Here is a 17,008-nt window from a genome sequence, read left to right on the forward strand (position 1 = left end):
GGGCCAATGATATTAAATGCCTCATAGAATGAAGCTTTCTTTATATGATGCAACATCTTCAAGCTGAAAACATTTTTTTGGGGGGGGGGGGACGACATCAAACTAAAGCTTTAGTGCAGCCGTAAAACCCAGCTGTCAGACCAGACATAAAAGTCATTAGTCTATTAATCACATCTGCATTGCTGTATTTCTTTATAAAATATGATGAACACATATTTTAGCAGAATTCATGATTGGTTTCTAAGCCCATTACAGTTTTGAGTACTGCTGTAATCCTGCAATCATTTCCCTGTGCTGATGAATCTGTATCATGTCTGGAAAAGTAGCATCTGGCATATTGTATTCAAAGGACCAAACAACAAGGTAATTCACATGTACTATTAAAGGGGCTAAATCAGCACATGGAACACAGTTTGCTGATTTCTAGTCCGTTTGTGGGGTCAAGCACACATGTCCTTGCTATTGGTTCTGGTTGTGGCTTTGTTGGTGTAAGTTCCCCAAAGTTGAACTCCACACAAAACCAGGATGCAGATTTGCTTGCCTTGCAAATATTGATTTTGCATGTATGGGGCTGCGGCCTAAATCTGAGTGGTGCTTTTATGGCAGTTTTTTTAGCCCTACTATACAGTGTCTATAAAAAGTATTCACCCCCTCGGAGGTTTTCCCCTTTTGTTACTTTTATAAATGGAATCATGGTCAATATACAAAACAAAAAAAATTACCAAAAAAACCCTGAAGTGAATACAGATTTCTACAAAGTAATATCAGTTAATTAAAAATATATAGTTTAAAGTATTGCATCAGTATTCACCCCCTTCAAGTCAGTATTTAGTAGATGCACCATTGGCCGCAATCACAGCACTGAGTCTGTGTGGATAGGTCTCAATTAGTGTTGCACATCTAGACACTGCAATTTTACTTCATTCGTCTTTGCTCAAGCCTCTGTCAGGTTGCACAGGGATCAGGCATGAACAGCCCTGTTCAAGTCCAGCCACAAATTCTCTATTGGATTGAGGTCTGGCTTTGACTCAGCCACTCCAGAACATCTACCTTGTTGTCTTTAAACCATTACTGTGTAGCTTTTGCTGTATGCTTGGGGTCATTGTCTTGCTGGAAAATAAATCTTCTCTCAAGTCATAGTTCTCTCTGCAGACTGAATCAGGTTGTCCTCCAGGATTTTCCTATATTTAGCTGCATTCATTTTACCCTCTACCTTTACAAGTCTTCCAGGGCCTGCTGCTGAGAATGGTGTGTGTGGTGATGTGCAGTGTTTGGTGGCCACCAAGCATATCGCCTATGCTTTTCTGATGGCCAGAAAGCTCCATTTTGGTCTCATCAGACCAAAGAACCTTCCTCCAGTTGACCTAAGAGTCTCCCACATGCCTTTGGTTGAACCTCCATCTCTTCTCTTTGCCATTCTCCCATAAAGCGTTGACTGGTGAAGAACCTGGGCAACAGTTGTTGTATGTAGGGTCCCTCCCATCTCAGCTGCTGAAGCTTTTAACTCCTTCAGAGTAGTCATGGGTGTCTTGGTGGCCTCCCTCACTAGTTTCCTTCTTGCATGGTCACTCAGTTTGTGAGAGGGGCTTATTCTGGGCAGATTTACACATGTACCATATTCCTTCACTTTTTTAATGATTGATTTAACTAATCTCCGGGGGATGTTCATTGACTTGGAAATGTTTTTGTATCCATCCCCTGACTTATACTTTTCCATAACTTCTTCACGTAGTTACTTGGAGTATTCTTTTGTCTTCATGGTGTAATTGTAGCCAGGCATACTGATTAACCAGACTGGACCTTCAGACACTACTAGATACTACAGTCACTTGACTGTAAAAGCAATAAAAGGGGATAACATCAGAGGCGATGAATACTTTTTGTAGGCACTTTATATGTTGTGTACAGTGATGGAATGTAACTGAGTACAATTACTTACTGTTCTAAATGTACCTTTAAAGGGATATTTTTCAAGTTTTAAATACTCTTATCAATATGGGAGTGGACAAATATGTTTGCTTTAAGTAAATATATATTTACTACAAATACTGTCCAGAATATTTTCCAGAATAACGTCAAAGGTACTGCATGCTCAAAAAATATGCTGAAAGCATAACATGGCAAACTCAAGCCTAACAAGCAACAACTGATGGGCATACTGACCTGAAAGTAACATTTCTTAGTAATACTGACACAATGTAGAGTCCCACTTTACACTTGTAAAGGTTAACTAAACAATGTTAATCAAGCTGTAGCCACCCATTTAGCTATCCCAGTTAAAAGTTTGTCGCATGTAGAGTTGTCCAGGCGTCTCTTTTGAAAACTATCCACTGTGGTCTGCCTTTGGATGGAGGAGGAGGGAGGAAGGCTCTCTGCATCGGCTGTGTGCTTGGCCAGCACGTGGTATTTGAGACTTGACATACTCCAGTGGTAACACAGTGTTCACATCAACAGTAAATGCAAATAACTTACAGTAACCATCTAACAGGGCTTTGAACCTGAACATGCCATTCAAAAGACCCTTTTCTTTATCCATTTCTGCTCAAGGAGATTTGTTTCTGCTTGCCATGCGCTTCCTGATATCCCAAACTACGGGGTTAAGAGGAATTTGCGTTAACGTATTATTTGCGTTAACGTATTATTATCACGTTAACTCTGACAGCCCTAATATATATATTTAATTTGTATAAACAAAGTATTCCAGCACCATAAAACAATTAAAAAAAAATCCTGCTTCTACTGTATTAACAAACTTGACCCTGTTGTGTTGTTGTCTTTCAGCCACCATTCTGTCCTGTGGATGGATCATCTATTTAACCTATTACAACTCCCGCAACATCGGCCTCATCCTCACCCTCATCATCAACAGACTCTACAAGGATGGCTACATTCACATTGGTGCGTGTGTCAGGTGCTCCATCACACACTGATGAATAGTGAGGAGGAACGCTGCCAAAGCTTCCAGTTCAAGGCGTTAACTCTGAATATTTCATGATGAGCCGGTTTCTCTTAGTGATTATCTCCATCTACTGCAACCAACACCAGATTGAATTTCTCTACATGAATGACACAGGAGCTAATTTATAAAGCACCTTGAGGCCTGAATCCAAGTGTGAGGCTGGTGTTATTTTTTTAAGCAAGTGATTAGCTTCTTCCAAAAACACATCCATTTCTTTACTAAAGAGCAGAATTTGTCATGTGCATCTGCTCAGCATTCAGCCCTGAATACTACTGTACATTCAAACTAAAAGAGAAGCCAGAGTGTGTCATAGTGATGCTGAATTTGTGATGTGTTTGTATTGAACATTTGATCAGTGAATTGACATTCATAGCAGAGTATGTTGACAGAAACCTGCAGCTGTGAGCAAATAGGAAGTGCAAGAAAGCAAAGCAGCATTAGGATTTGATGAGGAAAGCACGGCTTAGTTAACATCTCTTTGCCAACATGTGTCGCTACAAAGTGAGCAGTCACCCGTGTGCCTGCTAATCAATTTTTAAAATTTATATTTGAATTGATTCAACATTCCAAAGAGGTTGTTACTCTGTCTTGGGGCGGCATTTACAAAAAGTCTTGTAAGGGAACAAAGACTTGGTTGTAAACACAAGACCAAGAGCAAAACCTTCATAACAAACAGCACAATCTTTTATTTTTCACATTTTCTAACGTGCTAAGCAGGCTTGAACACGCCTGAAGGTGTGTCTTGTCAGGGAAGCACCGACCAAAACAAGCTTACAGTTCCTTTCTTGAGCCAGAGGAAACATCAGAAATACAACAGTCAGATGACACCACTCTAGCTACGTCACTCAGATGTTGTCATTCTCTCTGCAGGGTGTAATTGAAAAGGAAAAAGACATGTTATGAGCCAAAAAGAATTAATGTGATAGAAAATCATGTTCAGTTTTCTTGCTCATTTTTCTTGCTTCATGACTCTGACCTACTTGTTGTACAATTAGATCTTAATTAAGATAATTTTTTTCTCAGTGAAGGTGACAAGGTGACAAAATATTCCAGTAACATCTGGAATGTTTTATATTTTAATCAGAGCTTACACAACCTTGTAATTACATCTTTTGTTTAACATTTGGATTAGCTGATTTTTTTGGCCAGAATTTCAGACCATTGTGATCAAATCCAAACAGGTGCATTTGGAAACTATTATCATGTGACTGAAATATACTTAGTTTATATTACAGAGAAATAAGAATATGTGTGACCCCCTCCACAGGTTCCTTCTCCTTCTCTGTGCTGTCGGGGAAAGTCATGTTCAGAGATGTCTACTACATCAACCAGGACATGTCTATCAGGTAACCCGACCTGTTCTACATCATTTGCCTCCCCTTTGTTGGTCTATAATCTTACAGCTTGCTTATTCTTTAATTCTTCTTTTCTCTGTTACAGGATACAGGATGGCTTTGTCATATTTCGTTGGTGGAAAATGTATAACCCAAAACAGAAACAGCATGGTGAGTAGGGCAGAGATTTGTTCACAAGGACCTTAGTTTAGCATTGAAGCAGCTTTTAATTATCCTGATAAACCACAGAAAAAAATAAAAAAAATGAATCTTTGCTGCAAATGCTCATCTGTTAGTATTTTTAATATATTGTATTGTTGTAGAATATTTGCATAGCTCTCCAGTCTGTTGGAGTATGGACTATGAACTATCAAGATGCAACAGCTATTTAAATGTACCAGTTATAGAGGGACACATCAACATGAGTTCTGACTTTCTTCTGTTTCTTGTCGTCAGATCCCAAGGCAGAGACCAGGCTTTACTTGACTGTTAACGGCTTCGAATTCCATGTCTACAACCGGACTGACCTCTATGCCCGACTGCAGGAGACCTTTGGACTGGAGCCCACACTCATAACACCCAAAAAAGATGAAGAGAGGGGGAGAGAAGACAGACACAAGAGCCTAGAAAGGTACGACCAAGGCCTCTGGGAAATTGAAACGTCTTTTGAACGTGATTTGAAGTTTGTTTAGTAGAAGTTACTAAATACAAACTTTATGGTATCTTGCCTCTACAGTTGTTAAAGCTTTGGATGGTGATGTCTTTGCATTTTGATGATAAAAATGACATTCAAATAATAGCCTAATCCACAAATTTGGGCAGTAAACAAACTGTAAAAAAGCAGAAATCAGCAATTTCCCGTGGAAGATTTTGATGAATGCAGATTTGATGACAAGAAATCTGAAAAAGCTGTGCCTTCACACTCAATTTTCTGTCACCAAATGCATTAAAAGCATCTGCACAGAGAAGAGCTATTGTCATTTCCCACTGACGGTCAAGCTAATTATAGTGCTGTTGAATCGACTGTTGAATGTCTTTTGGTCCTCTTACAGTGTGAACATCAAAGCAGAGAGTCCAGACCCTACATCATCTTGGCGCTCGCTGATCCCTGTCATCAAGGTTAACATCAGCACTGTAAGTACTTTAGGATTTCAACAAAAATTTTATGGAATTTGGTCAGGGCACAATTCCACCTTTAGAAATTGCTTAAATGATTATAAACAAAAAAAACAAAAAACAAAACATATTTGAAGGGTTTGGGCTTCGTTCCTTTATTTTGTGTGTGCGTGTGTTTACTCTCCTACAGGGCCGTCTGGCGTTTGGGAACCACTACCTCCCCCAAACTCTGTGCGTGAACTTTGAGGATGCCTTCCTGACGTACGCCACCAAGCCTCCATCCAGCCACCTGGACCAGTACATGCACATTGTCAAAGGCTCGCTGGAGAATGTGCGTGTCATGCTGGTTCCCAGTCCACGCTACCTTGGCATGCAGAATGACGAGTAAGTCACGTACTGGTGAAGTAACACCACCGGGGCAAACTTCACTTAATTTTAATTTAATTTCAGTGTTCCTATAAAATCACTTATTTCCAAAGGCTGTTTAAAATCAGGGTTGAAAATCCTATAAGAGTAACACCAAACAGATTAAATAATGTAGCAGACATGGTGGTGTTTATTTATTTATTCAAAGCAATTTGTGAAACATTTTTGGAGATAAATCTCAAAATATACTTGTTTTTTGGGTATACCGTAATGACTGTTAAAAATGATTATGCAGTTTAAAATTGAAAACTCTTGCAGTATGTACTGTGGGACTCTTTAAACACAAGGCGGAAGACTCGCTCCATATTCCTCTGCTTATTTGTAAAAAAAATAAAAAGAGGTAATCCGATTTTGTGCCACAGTTAGGAGGAGTTAAGTCAAAACAAATAGTTTTATTTGAATAATTGAGTTTTTTTGCTGCTTTCTTTTTTTTGCTGCTTTTTTATACTGCATTTAGTGGATGACTCAGCTTGTATTTAGCTGAGTATAGAGCTGCATCTGCAGTTACAAAAAGGATAAGGAGGTATATATACGAAAAGGGCAACTGGCTATTTTGATACCAAAAATGTTGGTAAAATATTTGAATGGGGCATCACTTTCCTCCTATTTTTACCTGACAGCTTTAATTGTACGTCATTATGAGCAAGGATACCATAAACCATTATCTGCACTTTAACTGAATGGAATGCCATAGAGAGTAAATTACGTTAACCTTCTGTGATTAAGGAGTCACTCTCGATAAAACCTTGGCAGCTGCAGCCTCTGTAGAAGCCATCAGTGATTTTAAACTTTACCTTTTCAAGGACTGCCTTGACACATCTTAAAGCTTTATTGGAATGTCCGGCAAGATGAAGACTGGTGCTTTTATGAAATTGAAAGAGTGTCTTCATGCCAGAAAGTTTCAACCCAGACTGCATATTTTATTTATGCCTTGGTTCCTTTTAGGTACCTGCTAACCTGCTGTGACTCCCATTTGTATGATCCAGAATAAGTCTACACAGATCATAACCTCTGTATAAAATCTGTACTTTGCCTCTAAACTGTGATTTTATGGATTTGGATTCTAGACCTCCCAGACTAATGGGTGAAGGCTTTGTGGTCATGCAGTCCAATGATGTTGACATCTACTATTACCAGGATGAACCCGGTAAGCTTGTGTAGCATGCATACACAGACGCACAATATTTACAAATGTTAAAACAACAGAATTTGCAGCGGTGTACTCAAGTAATTCTACTGGGAATTGTTCAGCATTGGAAAAACACATGCTGTATTTTACCACTGAACAACCCTATACACTTGATTGCTTGTAAAAAAATATGAGCATGATCAATGGATGCTGGCTAGATGATTATAAAGCAGCCCCAGTGTAGTAGTTTCAAGTCATAGCAAGATTGTCTGCAATGTTTTTCATACACTTCTGGGTTTTGTTCAGCATTCTTTGTCAGATTCGCTTGAAATGTATTTGTGTGTTTGTGTAGGTCTGGTACCTATGGAGCAGGAGAGTGGGGAAGAGGCAGAGACATGCAGTGAGGGTGATAAGCTTCAGGACCTGCCCCCATGTTGGGGTCTGGACATTGTCTGTGGAAAAGGGACTGACTTCAACTATGGCCCCTGGGCAGATCGTCAGAGGTGAGTGATGACAAATGCAGAAACCCAAGAATTTCAACTTGAAAAATTTTGCCCCAATTCAGTGTATGTTACATAAACAGAGGCAGTTGTTGACATCAATTATGTAATGGTTAACAACTACACAATTAGAGAACCTCCGCTTTTAACTTTTGAATGACTGATCTCGGTAGTTAAACTGGCAATAGAGAAGTTCTTTGCTTTAATGTATCATTATGAAGTAAATTTTGATTACACAATGTAATGGCTTCAGAAGAATGACACTATCGGCATTTAGATTGAACCTCGCTGGCAGTCTGGCACCATTTCTATTTGCTTTCATGGCTCCATGATAAATTGAATGAATGAATAGTCATGTTTTGTCCTGTTGTGACTCAGAAAACAGAAACAGAAAGCGATCCATTTGTCTTTGCGACAGTTGTGCCAACAGTAATACCACTTGGAAACACTGGGAGGGGAAGGTTGTCTCTTTCCACTTTAGACTAAATTTATAAACGACATTAAGTTGGATAACATAGCACCATTATTATATATTTTGCATGCACTTAAATAACGTATCAGTACAGATGCAAATGTAATAGATGTTAGATGAATGTTTCTTTGTTAGGTGAGAGTCTTCAAACAGTTTATAGATCATACTTTTAAGGCTTTGGGCTGTCCAGAAATGGCCTTGCATTTACACAAACTGACTTCTCTCAGGGACTGTCTGTGGAAGTTCTTCCTGCCGGCTGACTACCAGGCCATGAAAGTGACCGAGGTCGCCCAGTCAGGCAAACCCAGGCAGATCCAGGCCTTTGAGCTCCGCATGAACATCATTGCCGATGCCACCATCGACCTACTCTTTACCAAAAACAGGGTGAGGCTTTCTCTTACTGTTGTGTGTTTTCTTCCCTCACGCTTCTTTTCTTGTCACCTTCTCTGATCATATTACCTCTCCCTGCTGCTCCCCCTTGTCTTTGTCTTTATGACTCACTGTGTTTTAAGCTATTGGTATTGGTTCATGTTTTATGCTTTTTCAAATTTTCATCCTCAAGCACATGGATTTTCACAAAGCTAAGAATGTGAAGTGCATGCTAATATCAACATGAATGCATGATGATTAAAATCGTAAAATGTCAGGGAAGACTGTTATTTTATTACTTCTTTTGAACAGTTTTTTTTGTTCCAAGTAGGTGACTTTCTGTAATTTCTAAGGCAGTACGGCAGCTTCTGTAATAATTTTCTGGTTGCCATCTCTCTCCCTCCATGCTCTGTCTTCATTCTTGTTACTAGGAAACCAATGCCATCCATGTGAATGTAGGTGCAGGCTCTTACCTGGAAGTCAACATCCCCATGACTGTAGGAGAGAACGGTGAGTGTGTGTTTCAAAGACCAGCTGACCGAAATGTCAACACTTCAATCGGTTGTCACAGCAGATGTCCCTCTGGTTAAAGGACATGTTATTCTTAGAATGTCACACGTCAACTCTAACAGTTTTCCATCATTGGGTAATAATCTGTTGTACTGACTAATGGCTTGAACTACATTCAAGATGAGCATTATTATGAAAAGCCTGCTGGTCCTCATACATTTTGATTTTGATTTATTAAACATATATGTTTTCCTAGATTTATCATATATAATTATTTTTTTTGTTCTCGACTATAACACCATATACACACTTTATAAAAAAGAGAGTTGGTGGAATCTTGGCAAGCTGTAACTAAACTTTACTTTATGAGACTTGCATACGTATAAAATTCAATATTGAAATATTCTTCACAGTACACATTATACATGCATCATATATCAATAGATCAAGTAAAATCAGCAGAAATTCATTTAAAGCCATATCAAGAATAAAACAACTGACCTAAGAGAACATTGACTTTATTTACTCTAGTGTTTTTCTGTTAATTCTGTTAATTTATCATACTGAGCGAATAATATTTTGTCGGTCATCAGTCACTGTTCTCCTCTGTCCCCAAAAATATAGTTAACATAGGTTCCTTCTCAAGTTTGGCTTGTAAATGATATTATTTGTAAGAACTTGACTCCAGCCTTGTGTCCTGAGACTTGATAACCCTGCTTTTCTCTCCTCTGCCCTCAGGCTACTCTCCTACCATCAAAGGCCAGCTGCTTCATGTGGACACCACAAGCAGCATGCAGTACAGAACTCTTCTGGAGGCTGAGATGCTGGCTGTAAGTAGCAGGCATTTGTACAAGAAGCTTTTCAGTTGACTCTTTAGACAGAAAAGTAAAAAATCACTTCATCCACTTAAAAGATACAAAGGAGCAAATCAAATCTGTAAGTATTGAAATTGTGTTTTGCGGTTTCAGTTTCATGTCATAGCCAGCTATCCTCGGGTGTGGAACATGCCTCAGTCATGGCAGTGTGAGATTGAGGTGTACAAGGCCACCTACCACTTCATCTACGCCCAGAAAAACTTCTTCACAGGTGAGTCCTTTAGTGAATGGACAGAACTGAAGACAATACAACCTGTGCACAATAATTAGCCAATTAGATCATTAGCATTTAGCGTTTAGCATTTAGTGAAATGCATGAAAAATAAATGTCTTTCACTTTGTCACCGACTTTTCTTTCCTTTTAGATTTGATCCAGGACTGGGCGAGTGACAGTGCCCCAGACATCTACTCTTTTGTGCCCTATTCCTGGAAGTTCAAGATCCTTTTCCACCAGTTTGAGATGATCTGGGCAGCAAACCAGCACAACTGGATTGACTGTTCCACCAAGCAGCAAGAGAATGGTGAGAAGATGTGCTCTTGGTCCAGATGCAAAACACCAAAGAAGAATACATTTTTACTCAAATTGATTTTCTGTCCTTTGATTTTTTTATGCCAGTTAAACTTATACGGTAAACAAAAAATGTTATACAGCTTTCTCTGCATTTTGGCAAGCAAGTGTTGTTTTAGGTCACTAAAACTGAGATAAGGTAAAACTTGTAAAACCTTCTAAAGGTCCAATTTTTCAAAACTCCAGTTTCTGTATTTCCGTGTGGACATAAAGTGGACCATTTGGGAGACTATAACATGCCCATTGTTGCTTTGTGTCATGAGCATGGGCCTGAGGCGGCAACAACAACAACAACAACAATGATTTGTTTACATTTAGTTAGCACTGCTTGGCCATGTCCAAGAAAGGCATTAAATCAATAAAGGTGAAGAAATAGGCGTCAAATAACGAAATGAATAATTAATAACTAGTATATGTGTTTTCACATTACTCCCGCCAAAGTAAAATAAGATCACAAAACATGCTCAGAATGGTCTTCACTAATATTTAAAATGAGGTCGCAAACTTTATCACAGCTTACTGTAAAATGAAGGTTGTGTGGACATATTTTTCCTTTTTAAATTGAGAGAAAAATATCTGTTTTCAAATGTAGCCGAGACTTGTCCATGTTTGTTCAGTTGGATGCTTCATTTGCTGGTTTTTGCATCTACAAAACACTGTGTTTTTGTAACAATGTGCTAATATGTTGAGTCAGACCACAAATCACTGGCTAATTTTACAAAATACAAAACAATGCAATACAATACAATAACACAGTACAAATTGTGACTGTTAAGAGAAAAAGATGAAGTCTGATGTAAAGGACACAAATCTGTCACAACTAAAATAAATAATATCTGCTGTAAAGGGTGAAGCTACATTAAAAAAATGCCATTTAGAATTAACAGGAATGAAATTCTTCATAATTAATAATTGAGTGATAAAATAATTTTGCAGTTTGCAGTGTAACAAATAGACCGAGCATTAAGTAACATATGTCTTTAGAAACAGCGTTAGCATTTATGCAAAAATGCATAAAAACTCCAAATCCGGCATGAAAGCTATCGATAATTTATTGCTTAACACTGGAATGTCCATGATAGGATACTGTAACTGTATTAAGTCATGATATATATATTGTACAGTATATACTCCCCTCCACTCTACTCTAATCAGTTGCATTATTGACCTTCTATAGTGTACCTGGCAGCATGCGGTGAGACACTCAATATAGACTTCACTTTGCCTTTCAATGAGTTTGTTCCAACCACCTGCCATACCCGCTTCAGCTTGAAGGTGAGTCATACCTAATGGACCAGTGAATGTGATTTGTTCTTAAAATTAATGTTTATTCTTTTATTTGACTGTGATTGTAAATATGTTTTTCTGTCTGGAAAATTATCCTACACATGACTACACACACTATTGGTTATAAGCTGTTTTTGGAAATTCAGTTGGCGTCAAAGTATTCACATCTAAGATACATCTATGTGTGGGTATATACATGTATATGTGCCTTGTCCTCCTCAGGCAGAGGATACAGACATGCGACTGTCCCTGCCGGAGTGCCACCCGAGCCGCTACCCACTCCTCACCCTGGCCAAAGATTACCAGAACGTAAAGCTGCCCCCAGACATGTTTATGCCAGGGGAGAACCAAGGAGCTCCCCCTTCCAAACCGGCCAAGTCCCGCTGGAGAAACATCACCCATGCAGAGTGAGTTAAAGCAGGAAATTCTTTCTCTGTGGTTGTGGGTGCAAGCAAAGAGTAGGATGATTCATCGTTGTAACACTGATTCACATCAATGCTTAGGTAGAAAAGAAATGTTGCCAGGGTAGTAGGTGGTAATTTCCAGTAAATGTGCCACTCACCTTCAATTTTCATGCTTTGCTGTTTCAATAGTTTATGTTTCTGTGGGTTTCTGTATGTGTCTATTGTCTTCAAAGGAAGGGTAATAGGCTGTTTATCAGAACTACTTTGATATTTTGAATCGCATGCCAATCTGACAGTGTTCCATTTAGCATCCCCAGTTGTGTGTACTTTTTCGTGTTTTGGTATCCTTTATTTGAGATAAACATAAGAGGTATAAACTCATCTTCTTGGAGCTTCCACTAGTGATTTCATACCAGTCTTTATCTACTTTGACCCTTTCTTATGTGTAGAACTGTTCTACGTCCATCTTAGTCTGCATCCCTTTTGTAGAACGTTACAGAGCGAGGGTCTATTTCCACATTGTAAACACCACTCTAAAGAGTTCAAAGAGCTGCTGGAGACCCTTTGCTAGTTGGGTAGCACATACATTGTGCACTCTGAACATAATAACTCAACATCACAGATGATTTGTAAAATATAGACCAGAGCCAGACTATATTGGTGAAGCACTGCAATAGACCCACTAACCCCCTGGGAGGTTACCATCAAATTCTGTCTGAAACAGTGCACTCTGTGCGGCAGAGAAATCAGGCGAGACCCATTTGCTGTCTCTTCACTTTTACTGTTGATCCTCAGTTCATAAAGCTGTCGATGGGCTGGAAAATTCACTTGAAATGATGATAAACTCTGCATTATGACTGTGTGCTGAGCCTACATGTTTTTCTTTCTCACATCAGAGCCGGCTGGGTGGATTGCTGGAGTGTGCCCAACTTCTTGCTCATCATTGACTACACCTGGCACCCCATCTATCCCCAGAAGGCTGATGAGCAGCTTAAACAGTCGTGTAAGCTCACCAATTCAGTGTCAATTCTATGTTGTTTGCTCTAGAGCCAGCCAAGAGAGACGTCCACTTACCTATATCTTAAAAGCTGTTTGACATTATTTTTTCTAACTTGCCTGCAATTTTTGTCTGAAGTGTCTGAGATGGAGGAATCCATGCTGTCAGCTCTGCGTCCCCCAGAACACACCAATGCCCCACCGCGCTACACATCCACATCTGCTTCAGCTGCCCACAACCGCATGCCCACTGACCCCTCAGAGCTCCCCCCGGACAGACTTCATGTGGAGATGGAAATGTCCCCTGATTCTCAAATTATCCTCTATGGGCCTTTGCTCCGAGCGCTGATCTCCATCAAGGTACGGAAATGCTCCAGTTAGTTCGTAATAAGGTTCTTGATTTTGATGACACTCAGTAGATCAATTTAATACTGAGGATGCTACATTTTGGATGATAATGAAACCACCAGAAATTAATGTATGTAATCAGTCAGTTAGAAGTCTACACAGCTCATTTGTCTAACCGTCCTGTCTTCCGCTGGCACAGGAAAACTATTTTGGTGAGGACGACATGTACACAGACTTTGAGGAGGCTGTGTCCAGCCCTGTGTTGTCCACCTCCACCTCCTCAGGCCTCGGCTGGTCTCCTCTGGGAATGGAAGACAGCGAACAGAATGAGACCTCCGACATCCATCCCCTGGACCTGCGCCCCTGGGACATCACAGTGTACATCAACCTTTACAAAGTCCATGGCCGACTGCCAATGGTAAAATGGTTGACTTCCGGTTCTGTTTAATGATTTGGTTTGAGGAAAAAAATGAGAGAGAGATCAGTGTAGATGTGCGGCGAATGAAATAAAGAAATGAAATTATTTCATCAGTATAGTGTGAAAAAAGAATGATGAAAATGTGCAATAAATTATGTATTCAAGACGTGCACTAGATAGATGCAAACGAAAGAAAATAGATATGTACAACATGAAGGCAGAATGTACAGTACACAGTGAACATTAAAGTAAAGAGTGTAGATACAAGTTTTATTATATACTTTTATTACTTTTTGAGTTAAACCTGCCAGCTATGCCTCTTCAGTTGAGTGTGTTTATGTTTATGAAAACAGCTTGATACATAAATCCACATGTTTTCTCACTTTTCTTGCTGCCTCCAGCACTGCAGCAGCGAGGGTCCCGAAGGTCCGTCCGGCTTCCTCGAGCGTCTGTGTTTTGAGATGAAAAAGGGTTACAAGGAGACGATGCTGCAGCTGCTCCTGTCTCCCATTCATATCTTCATCAGTGACAACTACCAGGTCAGAAACTCAGCTACACACGTGCCTGATGGGATGCACTGCTTATTTCGGGTCCATACAGTGCTGTCATTGCCTTGGTTTAGATTTTATATGTAGGAAATTGCTACAGAAAAAGATAATGTTATGTCCAGAAGCGCAAAATGTTGGCTCCTACTTTCATCATTTAATTTCAAAAAGTAAGCTAGACATTGTAATCCAGCACAGTAATACAAACTTAAACTACGTGGCATATCTCACATGTGAAAAGGCTGAACATTTCATACACAATTACTCTTTAATCTGGTAACTGTAGTCTTTAGAAAATACCCTGAGTAAAGCTTGCGGGTCAGTGTTGCACAATATAAAACATGCTTTGCACCAGCCCCATGTTTGCACAAGCACCTGCATATTGTATAACCACACAGAATATCTAAGCTTTAGCCATGGGTCGGATCCTATTTGCTGCTCAGAGTGAATATCTTTCCCTTATCCCAGACAAAGAATGTGTAGCCCTCATCTCTCTCCTCCAGCAAATATCAATCTCTTTCTCTATGGCACGTGCAGGGATTTTATTGAATTGAATTGAAATTTCCTGAAATTTCCTTGATGTTGTTCAGTTTCTGTGGGTTTTCCCAGCGATGTAAGATTAGAAATATAAGCATGTGTGACTCTCCTCTTTTGCCCACAGCGTCCCACAGCGGATGGCGTGTTGAGGGACGGCCACCTGAGTCTCTCTGGCCTACAGATGAGGGCCCATGCCATGTTCTCGGCTCAGGGCCTCCCCCTGGGCAGCGACACACTGGAGTACGCCTGGCTCATCGACATGCAGGCCGGGGGGCTCACTGGCAGGGTCACTGTTCCACAGGTGTGTGTGTGTGTGTGTGTGTGTGTGAGTGTATGTGTGTGTTTAGTTTAAGTAAATGAACGGTTTGGAATGTTAGATTAGGATTATGTCACGGTTGTTAGGGTCAGCTGAGTGGGAGTGCTTTTGAAATCGTGTTTTCTAAAGGTTGTTTGTGTGAACCACCTGTTCAATATAATACAGTCCAATATATCCCTGCAACAGCTTGCAGTAGTGTTTTATTTGATTGTATTATGGTTTAAAGTTTTCTTTGTGCTTTGTCAACACCCCCCCCCCCCCCCCCCCCCCCCCCATGTACTTATTCTCCTCCTTTTCTTTATTCTGTACGTTTGCATTTCCTGATATTCAGAAGCACTTATCTGTCTCTGTGTGTGACTGTGATTATTAGGTGGCCAGTGTGATCGAGTGGGCTGAGACTTTCCTTTTCCATGGGGTGTCTAGAGAGTTCCAGCTAGAACAACCCAAGCCCTCTGTGATCTGCCAGCATGGCGCTGACCGTCGCATCTGTGATGCCAAGGTACAGACACACCATATACCATGCAGGTGCTGCACAAGTCTGAGCCTCATTTCTCTGGTTTTCTCTGCAGACTGTCTAGCATCAGTTTGAAGTCGTTAGCAGATGTGTGTGTCTGAATCTCCCGCTTGAAGCTACTTAATTAGCTAATTTTGGCTGAATGCTTTTTTTCTTTTGTTAGATTTGAGTGTTGGTCAGAACTGTCCAGTGTGACAGAAAAGGACATGTACAAGTGGCACCAGACAAAAAAAAAGAAACTACTGTAAACTTTCTCTAATGATGCGAGACAAGACAAACTTTTTTCACAGCTGGAGAAACTGAAATGGCCTCTATCACAAAACTATTCATCTACTCACAGCAGCTATACATAGCGTACGTCTCCAACACTGTGATGTAAGAAGCAATGTTGAGAGAAAACATGTTTGTTTCACAAGATGTCTTGTTTTTATGCGAATACTAACAAGAATGTTTTTTAAAACTCTGCCTGAGAGTGCTCATTAATTTCTGACGAGTGAGCAGCTGTAGCTGCAGGCGATGCAGCGGTATGTAAAGCAAAGCCACACTAAATTGGAAATGGTTTCCTTGCAAGCACTGGAAGGTTTCTGCTATTAAATGATGGTTGTCTTTCAGATGAGCTGCCTGCCAGGTCACTGTCGCACATCAGAGGAGCTGAAATATACCATGACCCGACTGGCCATGGATGGAGTCGACCTCTTCATTGTGGAGCATGGCTGTGCTGCCAACATCAAGGCAATTAGCAGCAAACATTTATGTGTTTTGTTTTCAAGATATTTATTTATAAAGACTTAACTCGTTGTGTGTATGTGTAAAGATCTATATATCTCCTTCCCCAGACTTCTGTCATTCGTGTAGCCAACTGCAACCTGCACAACCAGGCGGTGGGAGAGGGCATCAGCGCTGTGGTGCAGGACGTAAACATCCGCCAGTACATCGAGCAGCAGCAGCACAGTGAGGCGATCAGGCTGCAGCCGTCCGGACAGGGTCAAGGTCTGGGTCAGCCGCTGGGTCTGGGTCAGCCCCCTCTGTTGCGACGCTCTGTCTGGCTGGAGGCGGGTTCGGTCAACCTGAACCTCATCACAGCAGATATCGCCCTGGCCGCTGACCACCCAGCCAAATGTGAAGTCCAAAGGCAGTTTCTGGAGCTCCACGATGCTCAGACCAAAAGGTAGAAAACTCTGTTGTGTGTTATTTACTTTTCCAAGCACGACACACATTGTCTGTGTGTGGGAGGAAAAGATTTCTCCTTTTGTCCCGCAGCAACCCTAAAGCATGTTTCCAGCATTGTGGCAGTTCTAGTAGTTAGTGGTGATGTCATTGGCTACTTTTTTTCACCTTTTTTTCATTTGTTCTAGCTAAACAACAAAACAGTTTTAAAAAAATGT

At 40.4% G+C, this 17,008-nt stretch overlaps 1 protein-coding gene across 1 annotated transcript in view; it reads left to right on the top strand.

Annotated features, from left to right (window-relative positions):
- kiaa1109 (KIAA1109 ortholog) overlaps window positions 1-17,008 on the top strand; it is an 85,934-nt gene that overhangs the window by 3,273 nt on the left and 65,653 nt on the right. Inside the window, exons 3-25 of the mRNA XM_073482902.1 lie at window positions 2,782-2,898; window positions 4,227-4,305; window positions 4,400-4,464; window positions 4,750-4,924; window positions 5,346-5,427; window positions 5,600-5,793; window positions 6,903-6,982; window positions 7,317-7,467; window positions 8,164-8,320; window positions 8,737-8,815; window positions 9,554-9,645; window positions 9,784-9,901; window positions 10,056-10,211; window positions 11,436-11,533; window positions 11,768-11,952; window positions 12,846-12,952; window positions 13,085-13,305; window positions 13,493-13,711; window positions 14,113-14,250; window positions 14,918-15,094; window positions 15,480-15,608; window positions 16,236-16,355; window positions 16,460-16,791. Of these exons, the coding sequence (XP_073339003.1) occupies window positions 2,782-2,898; window positions 4,227-4,305; window positions 4,400-4,464; window positions 4,750-4,924; window positions 5,346-5,427; window positions 5,600-5,793; window positions 6,903-6,982; window positions 7,317-7,467; window positions 8,164-8,320; window positions 8,737-8,815; window positions 9,554-9,645; window positions 9,784-9,901; window positions 10,056-10,211; window positions 11,436-11,533; window positions 11,768-11,952; window positions 12,846-12,952; window positions 13,085-13,305; window positions 13,493-13,711; window positions 14,113-14,250; window positions 14,918-15,094; window positions 15,480-15,608; window positions 16,236-16,355; window positions 16,460-16,791 (3,271 nt within the window). The remainder of the gene's footprint in view (window positions 1-2,781; window positions 2,899-4,226; window positions 4,306-4,399; window positions 4,465-4,749; window positions 4,925-5,345; window positions 5,428-5,599; window positions 5,794-6,902; window positions 6,983-7,316; window positions 7,468-8,163; window positions 8,321-8,736; window positions 8,816-9,553; window positions 9,646-9,783; window positions 9,902-10,055; window positions 10,212-11,435; window positions 11,534-11,767; window positions 11,953-12,845; window positions 12,953-13,084; window positions 13,306-13,492; window positions 13,712-14,112; window positions 14,251-14,917; window positions 15,095-15,479; window positions 15,609-16,235; window positions 16,356-16,459; window positions 16,792-17,008) is intronic.

Source organism: Pagrus major, chromosome 16, assembly GCF_040436345.1.
Source record: "Pagrus major chromosome 16, Pma_NU_1.0".
Taxonomy (NCBI): Eukaryota; Metazoa; Chordata; class Actinopteri; order Spariformes; family Sparidae; genus Pagrus; species Pagrus major.